Raw genomic sequence first — 15,935 nt, 5'->3', positions numbered from 1 at the left:
TGTTAGCAAGCAAGGCTATTTACGTTGTTGCTATCCTTCTTTGTGTTTACATTGTTAATTGTCATGTCATGTACGGATGTACTTTGTGGATGCCGTAAGTTTTTGCTGTCGTCCAGCATTCTGTTTCTGTTTACTTGGTAGCCAGTTAAGTTTTACTTTCATTTTGCATAGCCATTGCCTTTTCCTTTCCCTTTTGGTTTAAGCATTACATACCTTTTTACCTTCACACTGCCTCCCCTCCCGCTGTGGTCTGCATATTGGGATCACAACAAATCATCCTCGTCTCACCCGACACATTCCGACTTTTACAAAGCAATTAACTACCTGCTGCCACCTACTGACATGGAGTATTACGTGGTTACCCTACCGAGTTTTGCACAGCACAGACACTAAGCAACGGTACATTATTTGCAGATTATAATTATTGATTTGCAAAAAATATTTTTTGGACCAATTAGGTGAAGTTGCATAATTTCCCACGGCACATCAGTGGTTGAAAAACACTGCGCCGAGGAACTATTGTTTGTGTTGCAACGGGGACATTCAGTGATGCACCGGAAATGGAGTAGAGCTTGTGATGCACTGCTGTGAACGTGTCTGCCAAAGTTGGACAATAAGTTACGGCCCAGTTTGGTCTAAAAAATAAATGATGTAGTCTGTGTGTGTTAGAGCAGTGTTTTTCAACCTTTTCTGAGCCAAGGTAAATTTTTTTCATTGAAAAAAACCTCGAGGCACACCACGAGCAGAAAACATTAAAAAATTAAATTCAGCAGCCGATATTGACAGTAAAAAGTTGTTCTCGCAATTGTTGGATATGAATTCAAACCATAACCAACCATGCATCATTATAGCTCTTGTCTCAAAGTGTTACTGTCACGACCTTTCACATCACCCCATGACTTATTTGGAGTTTTTCTGTGTGTAATGTTTTAGTTCTTGTCTTGCGCTCCTATTTTGTTATTGATTGTCATGTACGGATGTACTTTGTGGACGCCGTCTGCTGCTCCACACGCTGTAAGTCTTTGCTGTCGTCCAGCATTCTGATTTTGTTTACTTTGCAGCCAGTTCAGTTTTAGCTTCGTTTTGCATAGCCTTCCCTAAGCTTCAATGCCTTTTCTTAGCGGCACTCGCCTTTTGTTTATTTTTGGTTTAAGCATTAGATACCTTTTTACCTGCACGCTGCCTCCCGCTGTCGTCTGCATATTGTGATCACGACAAACCATGTTCCTGACATCTACAAAGCAATTGGCTACCTGCTACCACCTACTGATATGGAAGAGTATTACACGGTTACTCTGCCGAGCTCTAGACGACCCAGACACTCAACAACGGCACATTTGCGGATTATAATTACTGGTTTGCAAAAAATATTTTTAACCCAATTAGGTGAAATTACATAATCTCCCACGGCACACCAAACAATATCTCACGGTACCCTAGTGCATACTTGCCAACCCTCCGGGAGACTCCCGAATTTCAGTGCCTCTCCGGAAAATCTCCCGGGACAACCTTTCTCCCGAATTTCTCCCGATTTCCAGCCGGACTTAAGGCACGCCCCCTCCAGGTCCGTGCGGACCTGAGTGAGGACAGCCTGTCATCACGTCCGCTTTTCCTTCATATAAACAGCCTGCCGACCCAGTCACGTTATAATATCTACGGCTTTTGGTGAGTGCACAACTGCACACACAACAAGAAGGAGACGAAGAACGAAGAAGAGACATTCATGGCGACGACGAGTGACACTAAAGTCACTCCTTTCCTGCAAATTAAATTTCACAGATCTTGCCTGTAATAGAGTGATCTAAGTTGTTTGTTGCCATCTCCGGGTGAATGTTGGGTATAGTGTTCTGTGGTTACTTTTTGGTTGGCCAACGGTTTACATTGTATTGCGCACCCTGACGGCAAGTGTGGGAGTCGGTTCTGAAGTATGAAGTAAAGAGACGTAACTTAATCACCTCACCTGGTTATTGACTACAACCCAGAATATTACACTGCTCCCACCTATGCTCCTTCAAAGGCTGTGCTACTGGCTGCAAAGCATTGCACTTTCAAAGACAACACTGAATAGAGGAGTGTTATGTGTGTGTATATGTGTAAATAAATGAACACTGAAATTCAAGTATTTATTTTATTTATATGTATATATATAGTAAAATACATATATATATAGCTAGAATTCACTGAAACTCAAGTATTTCTTTTATATATATATATATATATATATATATATATATATATATATATATATATATATATATATATATATATATATATATATATATATATATATATATATATATATATAAAAGAAATACTTGGATTTCAGTGAATTCTAGCTATAAATATACTTCTCCACCCTTAACCCCGCTCCGGCCCCGCCCACTCAACCCCGCCCCCAAATCTCCCGAATTCGGAGGTCTCAAGGTTGGCAAGTATGCACTAGTGTGCCGCGGCACAGTGGTTGAAAAGCACTGTTAGAGAACAGAATTTAACAACAACCAGACAGGAAGCTCCCAGAAGAATTACCCACAATGCTCCTCTCCTCTAATGAAAATTAGCCGGCAGATTTTTTTTATACATACTGTAACTTTTCGAATAAATTACGGCCCAGTTTGGTCTAAATAATAAATTATATAGTCCGTGTGTGATAGACAACATAATTTAACAACAAACAGACAGGAAGCTCCCAGAAGAATTACCCACAATGCTCCTCTCCTCTTATGAATATTAGCCGGGAGATTGATTTTTTGACACATAATGTAATTTTTCAAATAAATTACGGCCCAGTTTGGTCTAAATAATAAATTCTGTAGTCCGTGTGTGATAGAGAACATCATTTAACAACCAGACAGGAAGCTCCCAGAACAATTACCCACAATGCTCCTCTCCTTTGATTGATTGAAACTTTTATTAGTAGATTGCACAGTTCAGTACATATTCCTCTAATGAAAACTAGCCGGCAGATTGATTTTTTGATACATAATGTAACTTTTCAAATAAATTACGGCCCAGTTTGGTCTAAATAATAAATTCTGTAGTCCGTGTGTGATATAGACAACATAATTTAACAATAACCAGACAGGAAGCTTCCAGAACAACTACCCACAATGCTCCTCTCCTCTAATGAAAATTAGCCGGCAAATTGATTTGTTAATAAATAATGTAACTTTTCGAATAAATCACGGTCAAAATTGGGTCTAAATAAGAAATTCTGTAATTCGTGTGTGATAGAGAACAGAATTTAACAACCAGACAGGAAGCTTCCAGAATAATTACCCATAATGCTCCTCTCCTCTAATGAAAATTAGCCGGCAAATTGATTTGTTAATAAATAATGTAACATTTCGAATAAATCACGGCCAAAGTTGGGTCTAAATAATACATTCTGTAATTCGTGTGTGATAGAGAACAGAATTTAACAACAATCAGACAGGAAGCTCCCAGAAGAATTACCCAAAATGCTCCTCTCCTCTAATGAAAATTAGCTGGCAGATTGATTTTTTGATACATAATGTAACTTTTCGAATAAATTACGGCCCAGTTTGGTCTAAATAATACATTATGTAGTCCGTGTGTGATAGAGAACATCATTTAACAACAACTAGACAGGAAGCTCCCAGAAGAATTACCCACAATGCTCCTCTCCTCTAGTGAAAATCAGCCGGCAAATTGATTTGTTAATAATGTAAGTTTTCGAATAAATCACGGCCAAAGTTGGGTCTAAATAATAAATTCTGTAATTTGTATGTGATAGAGAACATAATATTTTTCGCGTCGGTTAATAGACAAAAAGATGAATTATTATTAAAGAGAAAGAACACCGCTAAATATCTTCCTCTGGTGTTTTTTTAGTGACTTGGAAGTTGCAGCGCCACCTGTTGCTTTGTTAAAGTACTAGACCACACGTGAGGAAAAGTCCTTATGCGTGGACATCTCACCGTTAGCGTCATTTTCAAGAGTGTCTTCTTTTGTCCCCGTTGGTCCATTTCATTGGTTTTTTGTTCGACGGCGACCAGGCCGGCTACGGGCTTGTTGCCTAGCAACATGCTGCGAGCTGCTGGTGTTGTGGACGCTTTATGTAAGACAATGTTTCATGGCGAATGTAGGACGCTAGTCTCCGGGGGGGGGAGTGACACGCGCGCACACAGACACGCGCGCAAGGAGGAAGTAAAACCACTAAAATATCAGCTGACGCGCCCTACGCATGGTGATTGGTTGAGGGCGTGATGACGTCAAAACATTGCTTTCTGATGACTGAAGAAGCTCCGCCTCTTTCAAATCACGTGAGTGGTTTGAGGAAAGCGTAAGGGGGAGGACGCTGCCACCTGCTGGTCCAGATGGTGTTTGTCGACGGAGGCAGTTGCCACGGTGATGAGTCCTATTTAAAGAGCCACCAGCAGGAAAGAATCCTGATGGTTTAATTGGCGATGCGCCATCTTTGATTGTGATACCTAACTTTCTCTCTCTCTCAGCAACACGCACGCACACGGTACCATGCTGTTTGTCACCATGGAAACTGCCTCCTCTTCCACTTTAATGTCGAACAGAAAATCCATACAGGAGGACATGGTAGACGTTTGTCCTGTGGGTGTGTTAGCAGCCTGATTAGTGTCACATGACGATCATGGCGCGAACGAGTTAGACAAGATTGGCACAAAAAAAACAAAGTGGAATGGTGTGGTCTACTGCCATCTGCTGGTAGTGCTCACACACTCACGGAACATGGTCACCATGGAAACCGAGTGTCAGATCTTCCGATGACAGCAGCAGGTGGAAGACAGGAGGAGGCGATGGTATAAAAAATTAAACAGCTTTAATCGTGTCGTCATATATAAAAAAAATACAAAAAAGAAAGATGGACACTGGCGAGGGGGCGGGGGGTTTGCATGTTTACGGGAGCGGGGACAGCAAGGAGACATATAAAGAGGACGTGAAAAGGACAGGAACATCGTCAAGACGGTCCGAAAGGAAGAGTCAAACAGACAGCCAATCAGGGTGTTTGCGTCCGCCCCCTCCCTCGCTCATGTTTTTTCCCTTCCGGGGGCGGAGCTTGAGTACAAACATTCATGGCAAGAAACGCCGCGTGTGCAGACGGGAACCGGCACCGCTGCCAACACGAGCCACCAATAGTCCAGGTCTGAGAAATGGTCCTGAACATGGGACTGGGCGGTCCTTTCAGGACAGGTCAGTCTTATCAGCCCCCTCGACGTGATGGCTGCCGCCCACGTCGGAGCTGGCGGGCGCCAATAACGTCCTCCTGTTGTAGTGATGGTGGGCCTTCATGATGCCAGAGTTGTTGTTGTCATTAAGGATCTGCTTTTGCTTCTGGCGGTTGAGCGACTGGACCAGACCCAGAACCACGGCGGCCAGCGAGTACTGACCCGTCATCTTGCGCGGCTGCAGGACCAGCGGGTTGGGCTGCACGCGGCCCAGCAGGAAGTGCGTGCGGATCTTGCCCTCCTGCTCGCTGATGCCCTTGACATAGATCTCGCCGCGGTACTCAAAGGCGAAGCCGCGCTCCTTCAGGATGACCAACGTCTCCTCGGGGACTTGGATCTTACCGCTCACCCCCGTGCTGTCCATGCGGCTCGCCAGGTTCACCGTCTTCCCCCAGATGTCGTACTGCGGCTTCTTGGCGCCGATCACGCCCGCCACCACTGAGCCGTGTGCCATGCCTGCATGTAGTGAGACAAGTCAAGGACATGTAGTGAGACAAGTGAGGGACACGTAGTGAGACAAGTCGTGAGACAAGCCAAGGACATGTAGTGAAATGCGTAATGAGATAAATCAGAGACAAATCGTGAGACATGTAGTGAGACATGTAGGGAGACATATAGGGAGGCAAGTGAAGGACACAGTGAAACATAGTGAGACAACGAAGGGACATGTAGTGAGACCCTTAGTGAGACAAGTCAGGGACATGTAGTGAGATGCGTAGTGAAATAAGTCAGAGACACATCGTGAGACACGTAGTGAGACTCGTAGTGAGACACGTAGTGAGAGATGTAGGGAGGCAAGTGAAGGACACAGTGAAACATGTAGTGAGACACGTAGTGAGACATGTAGTGAGACATGTAGTGAGACAAGTCAGGGACATGTAGGGAAATGCGTAATGAGATAAGTCAGAGACACGTAGTGAGACATGTAGTGAGACACGTAGTGAGACATGTAGGGAGACATATAGGGAGGCAAGTGATGGACACCCAGAAACATGTAGTGAGACAACTCAGGGACATGTAGTGAGACACGTAGTGAGACATGTAGCGAGACATGTAGTGAGACACGCAGTGAGACAAGTCAGGGACATGTAGTGAAATGGGTAATGAAATAAGTCAGAGACACATCGTGAGACATGTAGTGAGACACGTAGTAAGACATGTAGGGAGGCAAGTGAAGGACACAGTGAAACATGTAGTGAGACAACCCAGGGACATGTAGTGAGACACGTAGTGAGACATGTAGTGAGACACGCAGTGAGACAAGTCAGGGACATGTAGTGAAATGGGTAATGAAATAAGTCAGAGACACATCGTGAGACATGTAGTGAGACACGTAGTGAGACATGTAGGGAGGCAAGTGAAGGACACAGTGAAACATGTAGTGAGACAACTCAGGGACATGTAGTGAGACGCATAGTGAGAAATGTAGTGAGACACGCAGTGAGACAAGTCAGGGACATGGAGTGAAATGCATAATGAGATAAGTCAGAGACACATCGTGAGACATGTAGTGAGACACGTAGTGAGACATGTAGGGAGGCAAGTAAAGGACACAGTGAAACATGTAGTGAAACAACTCAGGGACATGTAGTAAAACACGCAGTGAGACAATTCAGGGACATGTAGTGAGATGCGTAATGAAATAAGTCAGAGACACATCGTGAGACATGTAGTGAGACACGTAGTGAGACATGTAGGGAGGCAAGTAAAGGACACAGTGAAACATGTAGTGAGACAACTCAGGGACATGTAGTGAGATGCGTAATGAAATAAGTCAGAGACACATCGTGAGACATGTAGTGAGACACGTAGTGAGACATGTAGGGAGGCAAGTAAAGGACACAGTGAAACATGTAGTGAGACAACTCAGGGACATGTAGTAAAACACGCAGTGAGACAATTCAGGGACATGTAGTGAGACACGCAGTGAGACAAGTGAGGGACACGTAGTGAGACATGTCGTGAGACAAGTCAGGGACATGTAGTGAGATGCGTAATGAAATAAGTCAGAGACACATCGTGAAACATGTAGTGAGACACGTAGTGAGACACGTAGTGAGACATGTAGGGAGGCAAGTGAAGGACACAGTGAAACATGTAGTGAGACAACTCAGGGACATGTAGTAAGACACGCAGTGTGACAAGTCAGGGGACATGTAGTGACACAAGCCAGGGACACAGTGAGAAATGTAGTGAGACAACTCAGGGACATGTAGTGAGACACGCAGTGAGACATTTAGTGAGACACGTAGGGTGGCAAGTGAGGGACACAGTGAAACACACTCTGAAAAAACTCTGGGACATGCAGTGAGACACGTAGTTAGACATGTAGTGAGACAGTTAGGGAAACAAGTGAGGGACACAGTGAAACGTAGTGTGACAAGTGAGGGACATGTAGTGAGAGACGTAGTGAGACAAGTCAGGGACACGTAGTGAGACAAGTCAGGTACACGTAGTGAGACAAGTGAGGGACACGTAGTGAGAGACGTAGTGAGACAAGTCAGGGACACGTAGTGAGACAAGTCAGGTACATGTAGTGAGACAAGTGAGGGACATGTAGTGAGATGTGTAATGAGATAAGTCAGGGGCACATAGTTGGAAACAAAGTGAGACAACACAGGGACATGTAGTAAGATACATAGTGAGAAAAGTCTGGGACATGTAGTGAAACACATAATGAGAGAGGTCAGGGACACAGTTGTAAACTTAGTGAGAAAACTCAGGGACATGTAGTGAGAGACGTAGTGAGACAAGTCAGGGACACGTAGTGAGACAAGTCAGGGACATGTTTTGAGACGCACAATGAGACTAGTCAGGGACACAGTAAGACATGTAATTAGACAAGGCAGAGATACATAGTGCAAAATGTAGTGGGACAACTCGGACATGTAGTGAGACACATAGTGAGACAAACCAGGGACATGTAGTGACACAAGTCGGGGACATGTAGTGACACAAGTCAGGGACATGTAGTGACACAAGTCAAGGACATGTAGTGACACAAGTCAGGGACATGTAGTGACACAAGTCAGGGACATATAGTGACACAAGTAAGGGACATGTAGTGACACAAGTCAGGGACATGTAGTGACACAAGTAAGGGACATGTAGTGACACAAGTCAGGGACATGTAGTGACACAAGTCAGGGACATGTAGTGACACAAGTAAGGGACATGTAGTGACACAAGTCAGGGACAGGTAGTGACACAAATCAGGGACATGTAGTGACACAAGTCAGGGACATATAGTGACACAAGTCAGGGACATATAGTGACACAAGTCAGGGACATGTAGTGACACAAGTCAGGGACAGGTAGTGACACAAGTCAGGGACATGTAGTGACACAAGTCAGGGACATATAGTGACTCAAGTCAGGGACAGGTAGTGACACAAGTCAGGGACATATAGCGACACAAGTCAGGGACATATAGCGACACAAGTCAGGAACATGTAGTGACACAAGTCAGGGACAGGTAGTGACACAAGTCAGGGACATATAGTGACACAAGTCAGGGACAGGTAGTGACACAAATCAGGGACATATAGTGACACAAGTCAGGGACATATAGTGACACAAGTCAGGGACATATAGTGACACAAGTCAGGGACATGTAGTGACACAAGTCAGGGACAGGTAGTGACACAAATCAGGGATAAGTAGTGACACAAGTCAGGGACATATAGTGACACAAGTCAGGGACAGGTAGTGACACAAGTCAGGGACATATAGTGACACAAGTCAGGGACATGTAGTGACACAAGTCAGGGACAGGTAGTGACACAAATCAGGGATAAGTAGTGACACAAGTCAGGGACATATAGTGACACAAGTCAGGGACAGGTAGTGACACAAGTCAGGGACATATAGTGACACAAGTCAGGGACATGTAGTGACACAAGTCAGGGACATATAGTGACACAAGTCAGGGACATATAGTGACACAAGTCAGGGACATATAGTGACACAAGTCAGGGACAGGTAGTGACACAAGTCAGGGACATATAGTGACACAAGTGAGGGACATGTAGTGACACAAGTCAGGGACATATAGTGACACAAGTCAGGGACATGTAGTGACACAAGTCAGGGACATATAGTGACACAAGTCAGGGACATATAGTGACACAAGTCAGGGACATGTAGTGACACAAGTCAGGGACATGTAGTGACACAAGTCAGGGACATATAGTGACACAAGTCAGGGACAGGTAGTGACACAAGTCAGGGACATATAGTGACACAAGTCAGGGACATGTAGTGACACAAGTCAGGGACATGTAGTGACACAAGTCAGGGACATATAGTGACACAAGTCAGGGACATGTAGTGACACAAGTCAGGGACATGTAGTGACACAAGTCAGGGACATATAGTGACACAAGTCAGGGACATATAGTGACACAAGTCAGGGACATATAGTGACACAAATCAGGGACATGTAGTGACACAAGTCAGGGACAGGTAGTGACACAAATCAAGGACATGTAGTGACACAAGTCAGGGACATATAGTGACACAAGTCAGGGACATGTAGTGACACAAGTCAGGGACATGTAGTGACACAAGTCAGGGACATATAGTGACACAAGTCAGGGACATATAGTGACACAAGTCAGGGACATGTAGTGACACAAGTCAGGGACATATAGTGACTCAAGTCAGGGACAGGTAGTGACACAAGTCAGGGACATATAGCGACACAAGTCAGGGACATATAGCGACACAAGTCAGGGACATGTAGTGACACAAGTCAGGGACAGGTAGTGACACAAGTCAGGGACATATAGTGACACAAGTCAGGGACATGTAGTTAGATACGTAGTGACACAAATCAGGGACATGTAGTGACACAAGTCAGGGACATGAAGTGACACAAGTCAGGGACATGTAGTTAGATACGTAGTGACACAAATCAGGGACATGTAGTGACACAAGTCAGGGACATGAAGTGACACAAGTCAGGGACATGTAGTGACACAAGTCAGGGACAGGTAGTGACACAAGTCAGGGACATATAGTGACACAAGTCAGGGACATGTAGTTAGATACGTAGTGACACAAATCAGGGACATGTAGTGACACAAGTCAGGGACATGAAGTGACACAAGTCAGGGACATGTAGTTAGATACGTAGTGACACAAATCAGGGACATGTAGTGACACAAGTCAGGGACATGAAGTGACACAAGTCAGGGACATGTAGTTAGATACGTAGTGACACAAATCAGGGACATGTAGTGACACAAGTCAGGGACATGAAGTGACACAAGTCAGGGACATGTAATGACACAAATCAGGGACATGTAGTGACACAAGTCAGGGACATGTAGAGACACAAGTCAGGGACATGTAGTGACACAAGTCAGGGACATATAGTGACACAAGTCAGGGACATGTAGTGACACAAGTCAGGGACATGTAGTGACACAAGTCAGGGACATGTAGTGACTCAAGTCAGGGACATATAGTGACTCAAGTCAGGGACAGGTAGTGACACAAGTCAGGGACATATAGCGACACAAGTCAGGGACATATAGCGACACAAGTCAGGGACATGTAGTGACACAAGTCAGGGACAGGTAGTGACACAAGTCAGGGACATATAGTGACACAAGTCAGGGACAGGTAGTGACACAAATCAGGGACATGTAGTGACACAAGTCAGGGACATGTAGTTAGATACGTAGTGACACAAATCAGGGACATGTAGTGACACAAGTCAGGGACATGAAGTGACACAAGTCAGGGACATGTAGTTAGATACGTAGTGACACAAATCAGGGACATGTAGTGACACAAGTCAGGGACATGAAGTGACACAAGTCAGGGACATGTAGTTAGATACGTAGTGACACAAATCAGGGACATGTAGTGACACAAGTCAGGGACATGAAGTGACACAAGTCAGGGACATGTAACGACACAAATCAGGGACATGTAGTGACACAAGTCAGGGACATGTAGTTAGATACGTAGTGACACAAATCAGGGACATGTAGTGACACAAGTCAGGGACATGAAGTGACACAAGTCAGGGACATGTAACGACACAAATCAGGGACATGTAGTGACACAAGTCAGGGACATGTAGTTAGATACGTAGTGACACAAATCAGGGACATGTAGTGACACAAGTAAGGGACATGTAGTGACACAAGTCAGGGACATGTAGTGACACAAGTCAGGGACATGTAGTGACACAAGTAAGGGACATGTAGTGACACAAGTCAGGGACAGGTAGTGACACAAATCAGGGACATGTAGTGACACAAGTCAGGGACATATAGTGACACAAGTCAGGGACATATAGTGACACAAGTCAGGGACATGTAGTGACACAAGTCAGGGACAGGTAGTGACACAAGTCAGGGACATGTAGTGACACAAGTCAGGGACATATAGTGACTCAAGTCAGGGACAGGTAGTGACACAAGTCAGGGACATATAGCGACACAAGTCAGGGACATATAGCGACACAAGTCAGGAACATGTAGTGACACAAGTCAGGGACAGGTAGTGACACAAGTCAGGGACATATAGTGACACAAGTCAGGGACAGGTAGTGACACAAATCAGGGACATATAGTGACACAAGTCAGGGACATATAGTGACACAAGTCAGGGACATATAGTGACACAAGTCAGGGACATGTAGTGACACAAGTCAGGGACAGGTAGTGACACAAATCAGGGATAAGTAGTGACACAAGTCAGGGACATATAGTGACACAAGTCAGGGACAGGTAGTGACACAAGTCAGGGACATATAGTGACACAAGTCAGGGACATGTAGTGACACAAGTCAGGGACAGGTAGTGACACAAATCAGGGATAAGTAGTGACACAAGTCAGGGACATATAGTGACACAAGTCAGGGACAGGTAGTGACACAAGTCAGGGACATATAGTGACACAAGTCAGGGACATGTAGTGACACAAGTCAGGGACATATAGTGACACAAGTCAGGGACATATAGTGACACAAGTCAGGGACATATAGTGACACAAGTCAGGGACAGGTAGTGACACAAGTCAGGGACATATAGTGACACAAGTGAGGGACATGTAGTGACACAAGTCAGGGACATATAGTGACACAAGTCAGGGACATGTAGTGACACAAGTCAGGGACATATAGTGACACAAGTCAGGGACATATAGTGACACAAGTCAGGGACATGTAGTGACACAAGTCAGGGACATGTAGTGACACAAGTCAGGGACATATAGTGACACAAGTCAGGGACAGGTAGTGACACAAGTCAGGGACATATAGTGACACAAGTCAGGGACATGTAGTGACACAAGTCAGGGACATGTAGTGACACAAGTCAGGGACATATAGTGACACAAGTCAGGGACATGTAGTGACACAAGTCAGGGACATGTAGTGACACAAGTCAGGGACATATAGTGACACAAGTCAGGGACATATAGTGACACAAGTCAGGGACATATAGTGACACAAATCAGGGACATGTAGTGACACAAGTCAGGGACAGGTAGTGACACAAATCAAGGACATGTAGTGACACAAGTCAGGGACATATAGTGACACAAGTCAGGGACATGTAGTGACACAAGTCAGGGACATGTAGTGACACAAGTCAGGGACATATAGTGACACAAGTCAGGGACATATAGTGACACAAGTCAGGGACATGTAGTGACACAAGTCAGGGACATATAGTGACTCAAGTCAGGGACAGGTAGTGACACAAGTCAGGGACATATAGCGACACAAGTCAGGGACATATAGCGACACAAGTCAGGGACATGTAGTGACACAAGTCAGGGACAGGTAGTGACACAAGTCAGGGACATATAGTGACACAAGTCAGGGACATGTAGTTAGATACGTAGTGACACAAATCAGGGACATGTAGTGACACAAGTCAGGGACATGAAGTGACACAAGTCAGGGACATGTAGTTAGATACGTAGTGACACAAATCAGGGACATGTAGTGACACAAGTCAGGGACATGAAGTGACACAAGTCAGGGACATGTAGTGACACAAGTCAGGGACAGGTAGTGACACAAGTCAGGGACATATAGTGACACAAGTCAGGGACATGTAGTTAGATACGTAGTGACACAAATCAGGGACATGTAGTGACACAAGTCAGGGACATGAAGTGACACAAGTCAGGGACATGTAGTTAGATACGTAGTGACACAAATCAGGGACATGTAGTGACACAAGTCAGGGACATGAAGTGACACAAGTCAGGGACATGTAGTTAGATACGTAGTGACACAAATCAGGGACATGTAGTGACACAAGTCAGGGACATGAAGTGACACAAGTCAGGGACATGTAATGACACAAATCAGGGACATGTAGTGACACAAGTCAGGGACATGTAGAGACACAAGTCAGGGACATGTAGTGACACAAGTCAGGGACATATAGTGACACAAGTCAGGGACATGTAGTGACACAAGTCAGGGACATGTAGTGACACAAGTCAGGGACATGTAGTGACTCAAGTCAGGGACATATAGTGACTCAAGTCAGGGACAGGTAGTGACACAAGTCAGGGACATATAGCGACACAAGTCAGGGACATATAGCGACACAAGTCAGGGACATGTAGTGACACAAGTCAGGGACAGGTAGTGACACAAGTCAGGGACATATAGTGACACAAGTCAGGGACAGGTAGTGACACAAATCAGGGACATGTAGTGACACAAGTCAGGGACATGTAGTTAGATACGTAGTGACACAAATCAGGGACATGTAGTGACACAAGTCAGGGACATGAAGTGACACAAGTCAGGGACATGTAGTTAGATACGTAGTGACACAAATCAGGGACATGTAGTGACACAAGTCAGGGACATGAAGTGACACAAGTCAGGGACATGTAGTTAGATACGTAGTGACACAAATCAGGGACATGTAGTGACACAAGTCAGGGACATGAAGTGACACAAGTCAGGGACATGTAACGACACAAATCAGGGACATGTAGTGACACAAGTCAGGGACATGTAGTTAGATACGTAGTGACACAAATCAGGGACATGTAGTGACACAAGTCAGGGACATGAAGTGACACAAGTCAGGGACATGTAACGACACAAATCAGGGACATGTAGTGACACAAGTCAGGGACATGTAGTTAGATACGTAGTGACACAAATCAGGGACATGTAGTGACACAAGTCAGGGACATGAAGTGACACAAGTCAGGGACATGTAGTTAGATACGTAGTGACACAAATCAGGGACATGTAGTGACACAAGTCAGGGACATGAAGTGACACAAGTCAGGGACATGTAATGACACAAATCAGGGACATGTAGTGACACAAGTCAGGGACATGAAGTGAGGTACGTAATGACACAAATCAGGGACATGTAGTGACACAAGTCAGGGACATGAAGTGAGGTACGTAATGACACAAATCAGGGACATGTAGTGACACAAGTCAGGGACATGAAGTAACACAAGTCAGAGACATGTAGTGAGACACGTAGTGAGTCACATTGCACAGAGAAGTTTACCTATTCTCAGTTCAAAGTTGTTGAAGGAGTGCTTGTTGATTTCTTGGATGCTCTCATTGAGTGCGATGGCAAAGTCGGCTAACGCACACAAATGTAACCACTTGTCCTCACACTGCTGTCAAAGGTCAACACAAAGGTCAACACAAAGGTCATACGGACATGAGGTCATGTAGTTTACCTGTTTTTCCGGGGAGAGACCAGAGACCACCATGTAGGTACTCCCAATGGTCTTGATCTTCTCAATGTCCTGGAAACGTTCGTCTCCCAGCAGCTGCACACACACTCTTGCTTTTAGTGGACAACGACAAGTCACCACATCAGGACTTTACACAACTTCTAACACTTTTCTCCAATGCTTCCGGCAACATCCGAGAAGAAGAACACAAAGTAGAGCAGAAGGCATGGAGTATCACCTCGTCAAAGTCAGCAATGATCTCGTTGAGTAGACGGAGACATTCTACTCCTTGGTTGTTCATTTCCGTCTGAGAGTAAAAGTCAGCGAAACCTGGGATGGACGCGAACATCACGCCCACAGCGTCGTACGACTGCGAGTACAACTCCTGTTCACACACGCACACACGCACAAACACACAAACACACACACACACACACACACACACACACACACACACACACACACACACACACACACACACACACACACACACACACACACACACACACACACACACACACACACACACCCACACACACACACACACACACCTTTTGTTAGAACCTGATACTTTACTATTAGTAGAAGTATTTCTTTGAAGTATTAAAGTAAAAGTATGACATTTTTGTATACATCTGTATTGAAATGTTTAGTCACAACATGTCTTCCAGCACCAGGGGGCAGTGTTGACTTTGAAGTAAACAAGTCATCTTGGAGACAGCATGATAAACATATTTACTATATATCTGATCATTTAGGGTAAGTGTCAATAATGTTTAGCTTTTATTCATGTTATTTCAATCAATCAATCAATCAAAGTTTATTTATATAGCCCGTAGTCACAAGTGTCACAAAGGGCTGCACAAGCCACAACGACATCCTCGGCTCAGATCCCACTGACTGGGAAATATTGTAATACTGCGAATGACTGACAAACACTATTGATAGTAAAACAAAAATACTACTGATTGTCACAAATAATATGGATTGTAACAAATACTAACCATAGTAACACTTTCT

General features: G+C 44.7%; 1 protein-coding gene across 2 annotated transcripts in view; it reads right to left on the bottom strand.

The window, feature by feature from the left end:
- Positions 1-4,796: 4,796 nt before the first annotated feature.
- The window catches only part of adcy8 (adenylate cyclase 8 (brain)), a 136,040-nt gene continuing 124,901 nt past the window's right edge, over positions 4,797-15,935 (bottom strand). Inside the window, exons 15-18 of one of the 2 annotated variants that reach the window (XM_062023046.1) lie at positions 15,154-15,300; positions 14,919-15,011; positions 14,741-14,855; positions 4,797-5,675 (exon numbers count right to left, since the gene is read on the bottom strand). In XM_062023046.1, coding sequence (XP_061879030.1) covers positions 5,176-5,675; positions 14,741-14,855; positions 14,919-15,011; positions 15,154-15,300 — 855 coding nt within the window. In that variant the 3' untranslated portion in view covers positions 4,797-5,175. The remainder of the gene's footprint in view (positions 5,676-14,740; positions 14,856-14,918; positions 15,012-15,153; positions 15,301-15,935) is intronic. The other variant, XM_062023047.1, reaches the window with a different exon arrangement.

This window comes from Entelurus aequoreus, linkage group LG16, assembly GCF_033978785.1.
Source record: "Entelurus aequoreus isolate RoL-2023_Sb linkage group LG16, RoL_Eaeq_v1.1, whole genome shotgun sequence".
Lineage (NCBI taxonomy): Eukaryota > Metazoa > Chordata > Actinopteri > Syngnathiformes > Syngnathidae > Entelurus > Entelurus aequoreus.
The sequence above is the reverse complement of the archived record's forward strand: the minus strand, read 5'-3'. Positions and strand labels throughout refer to the sequence as shown.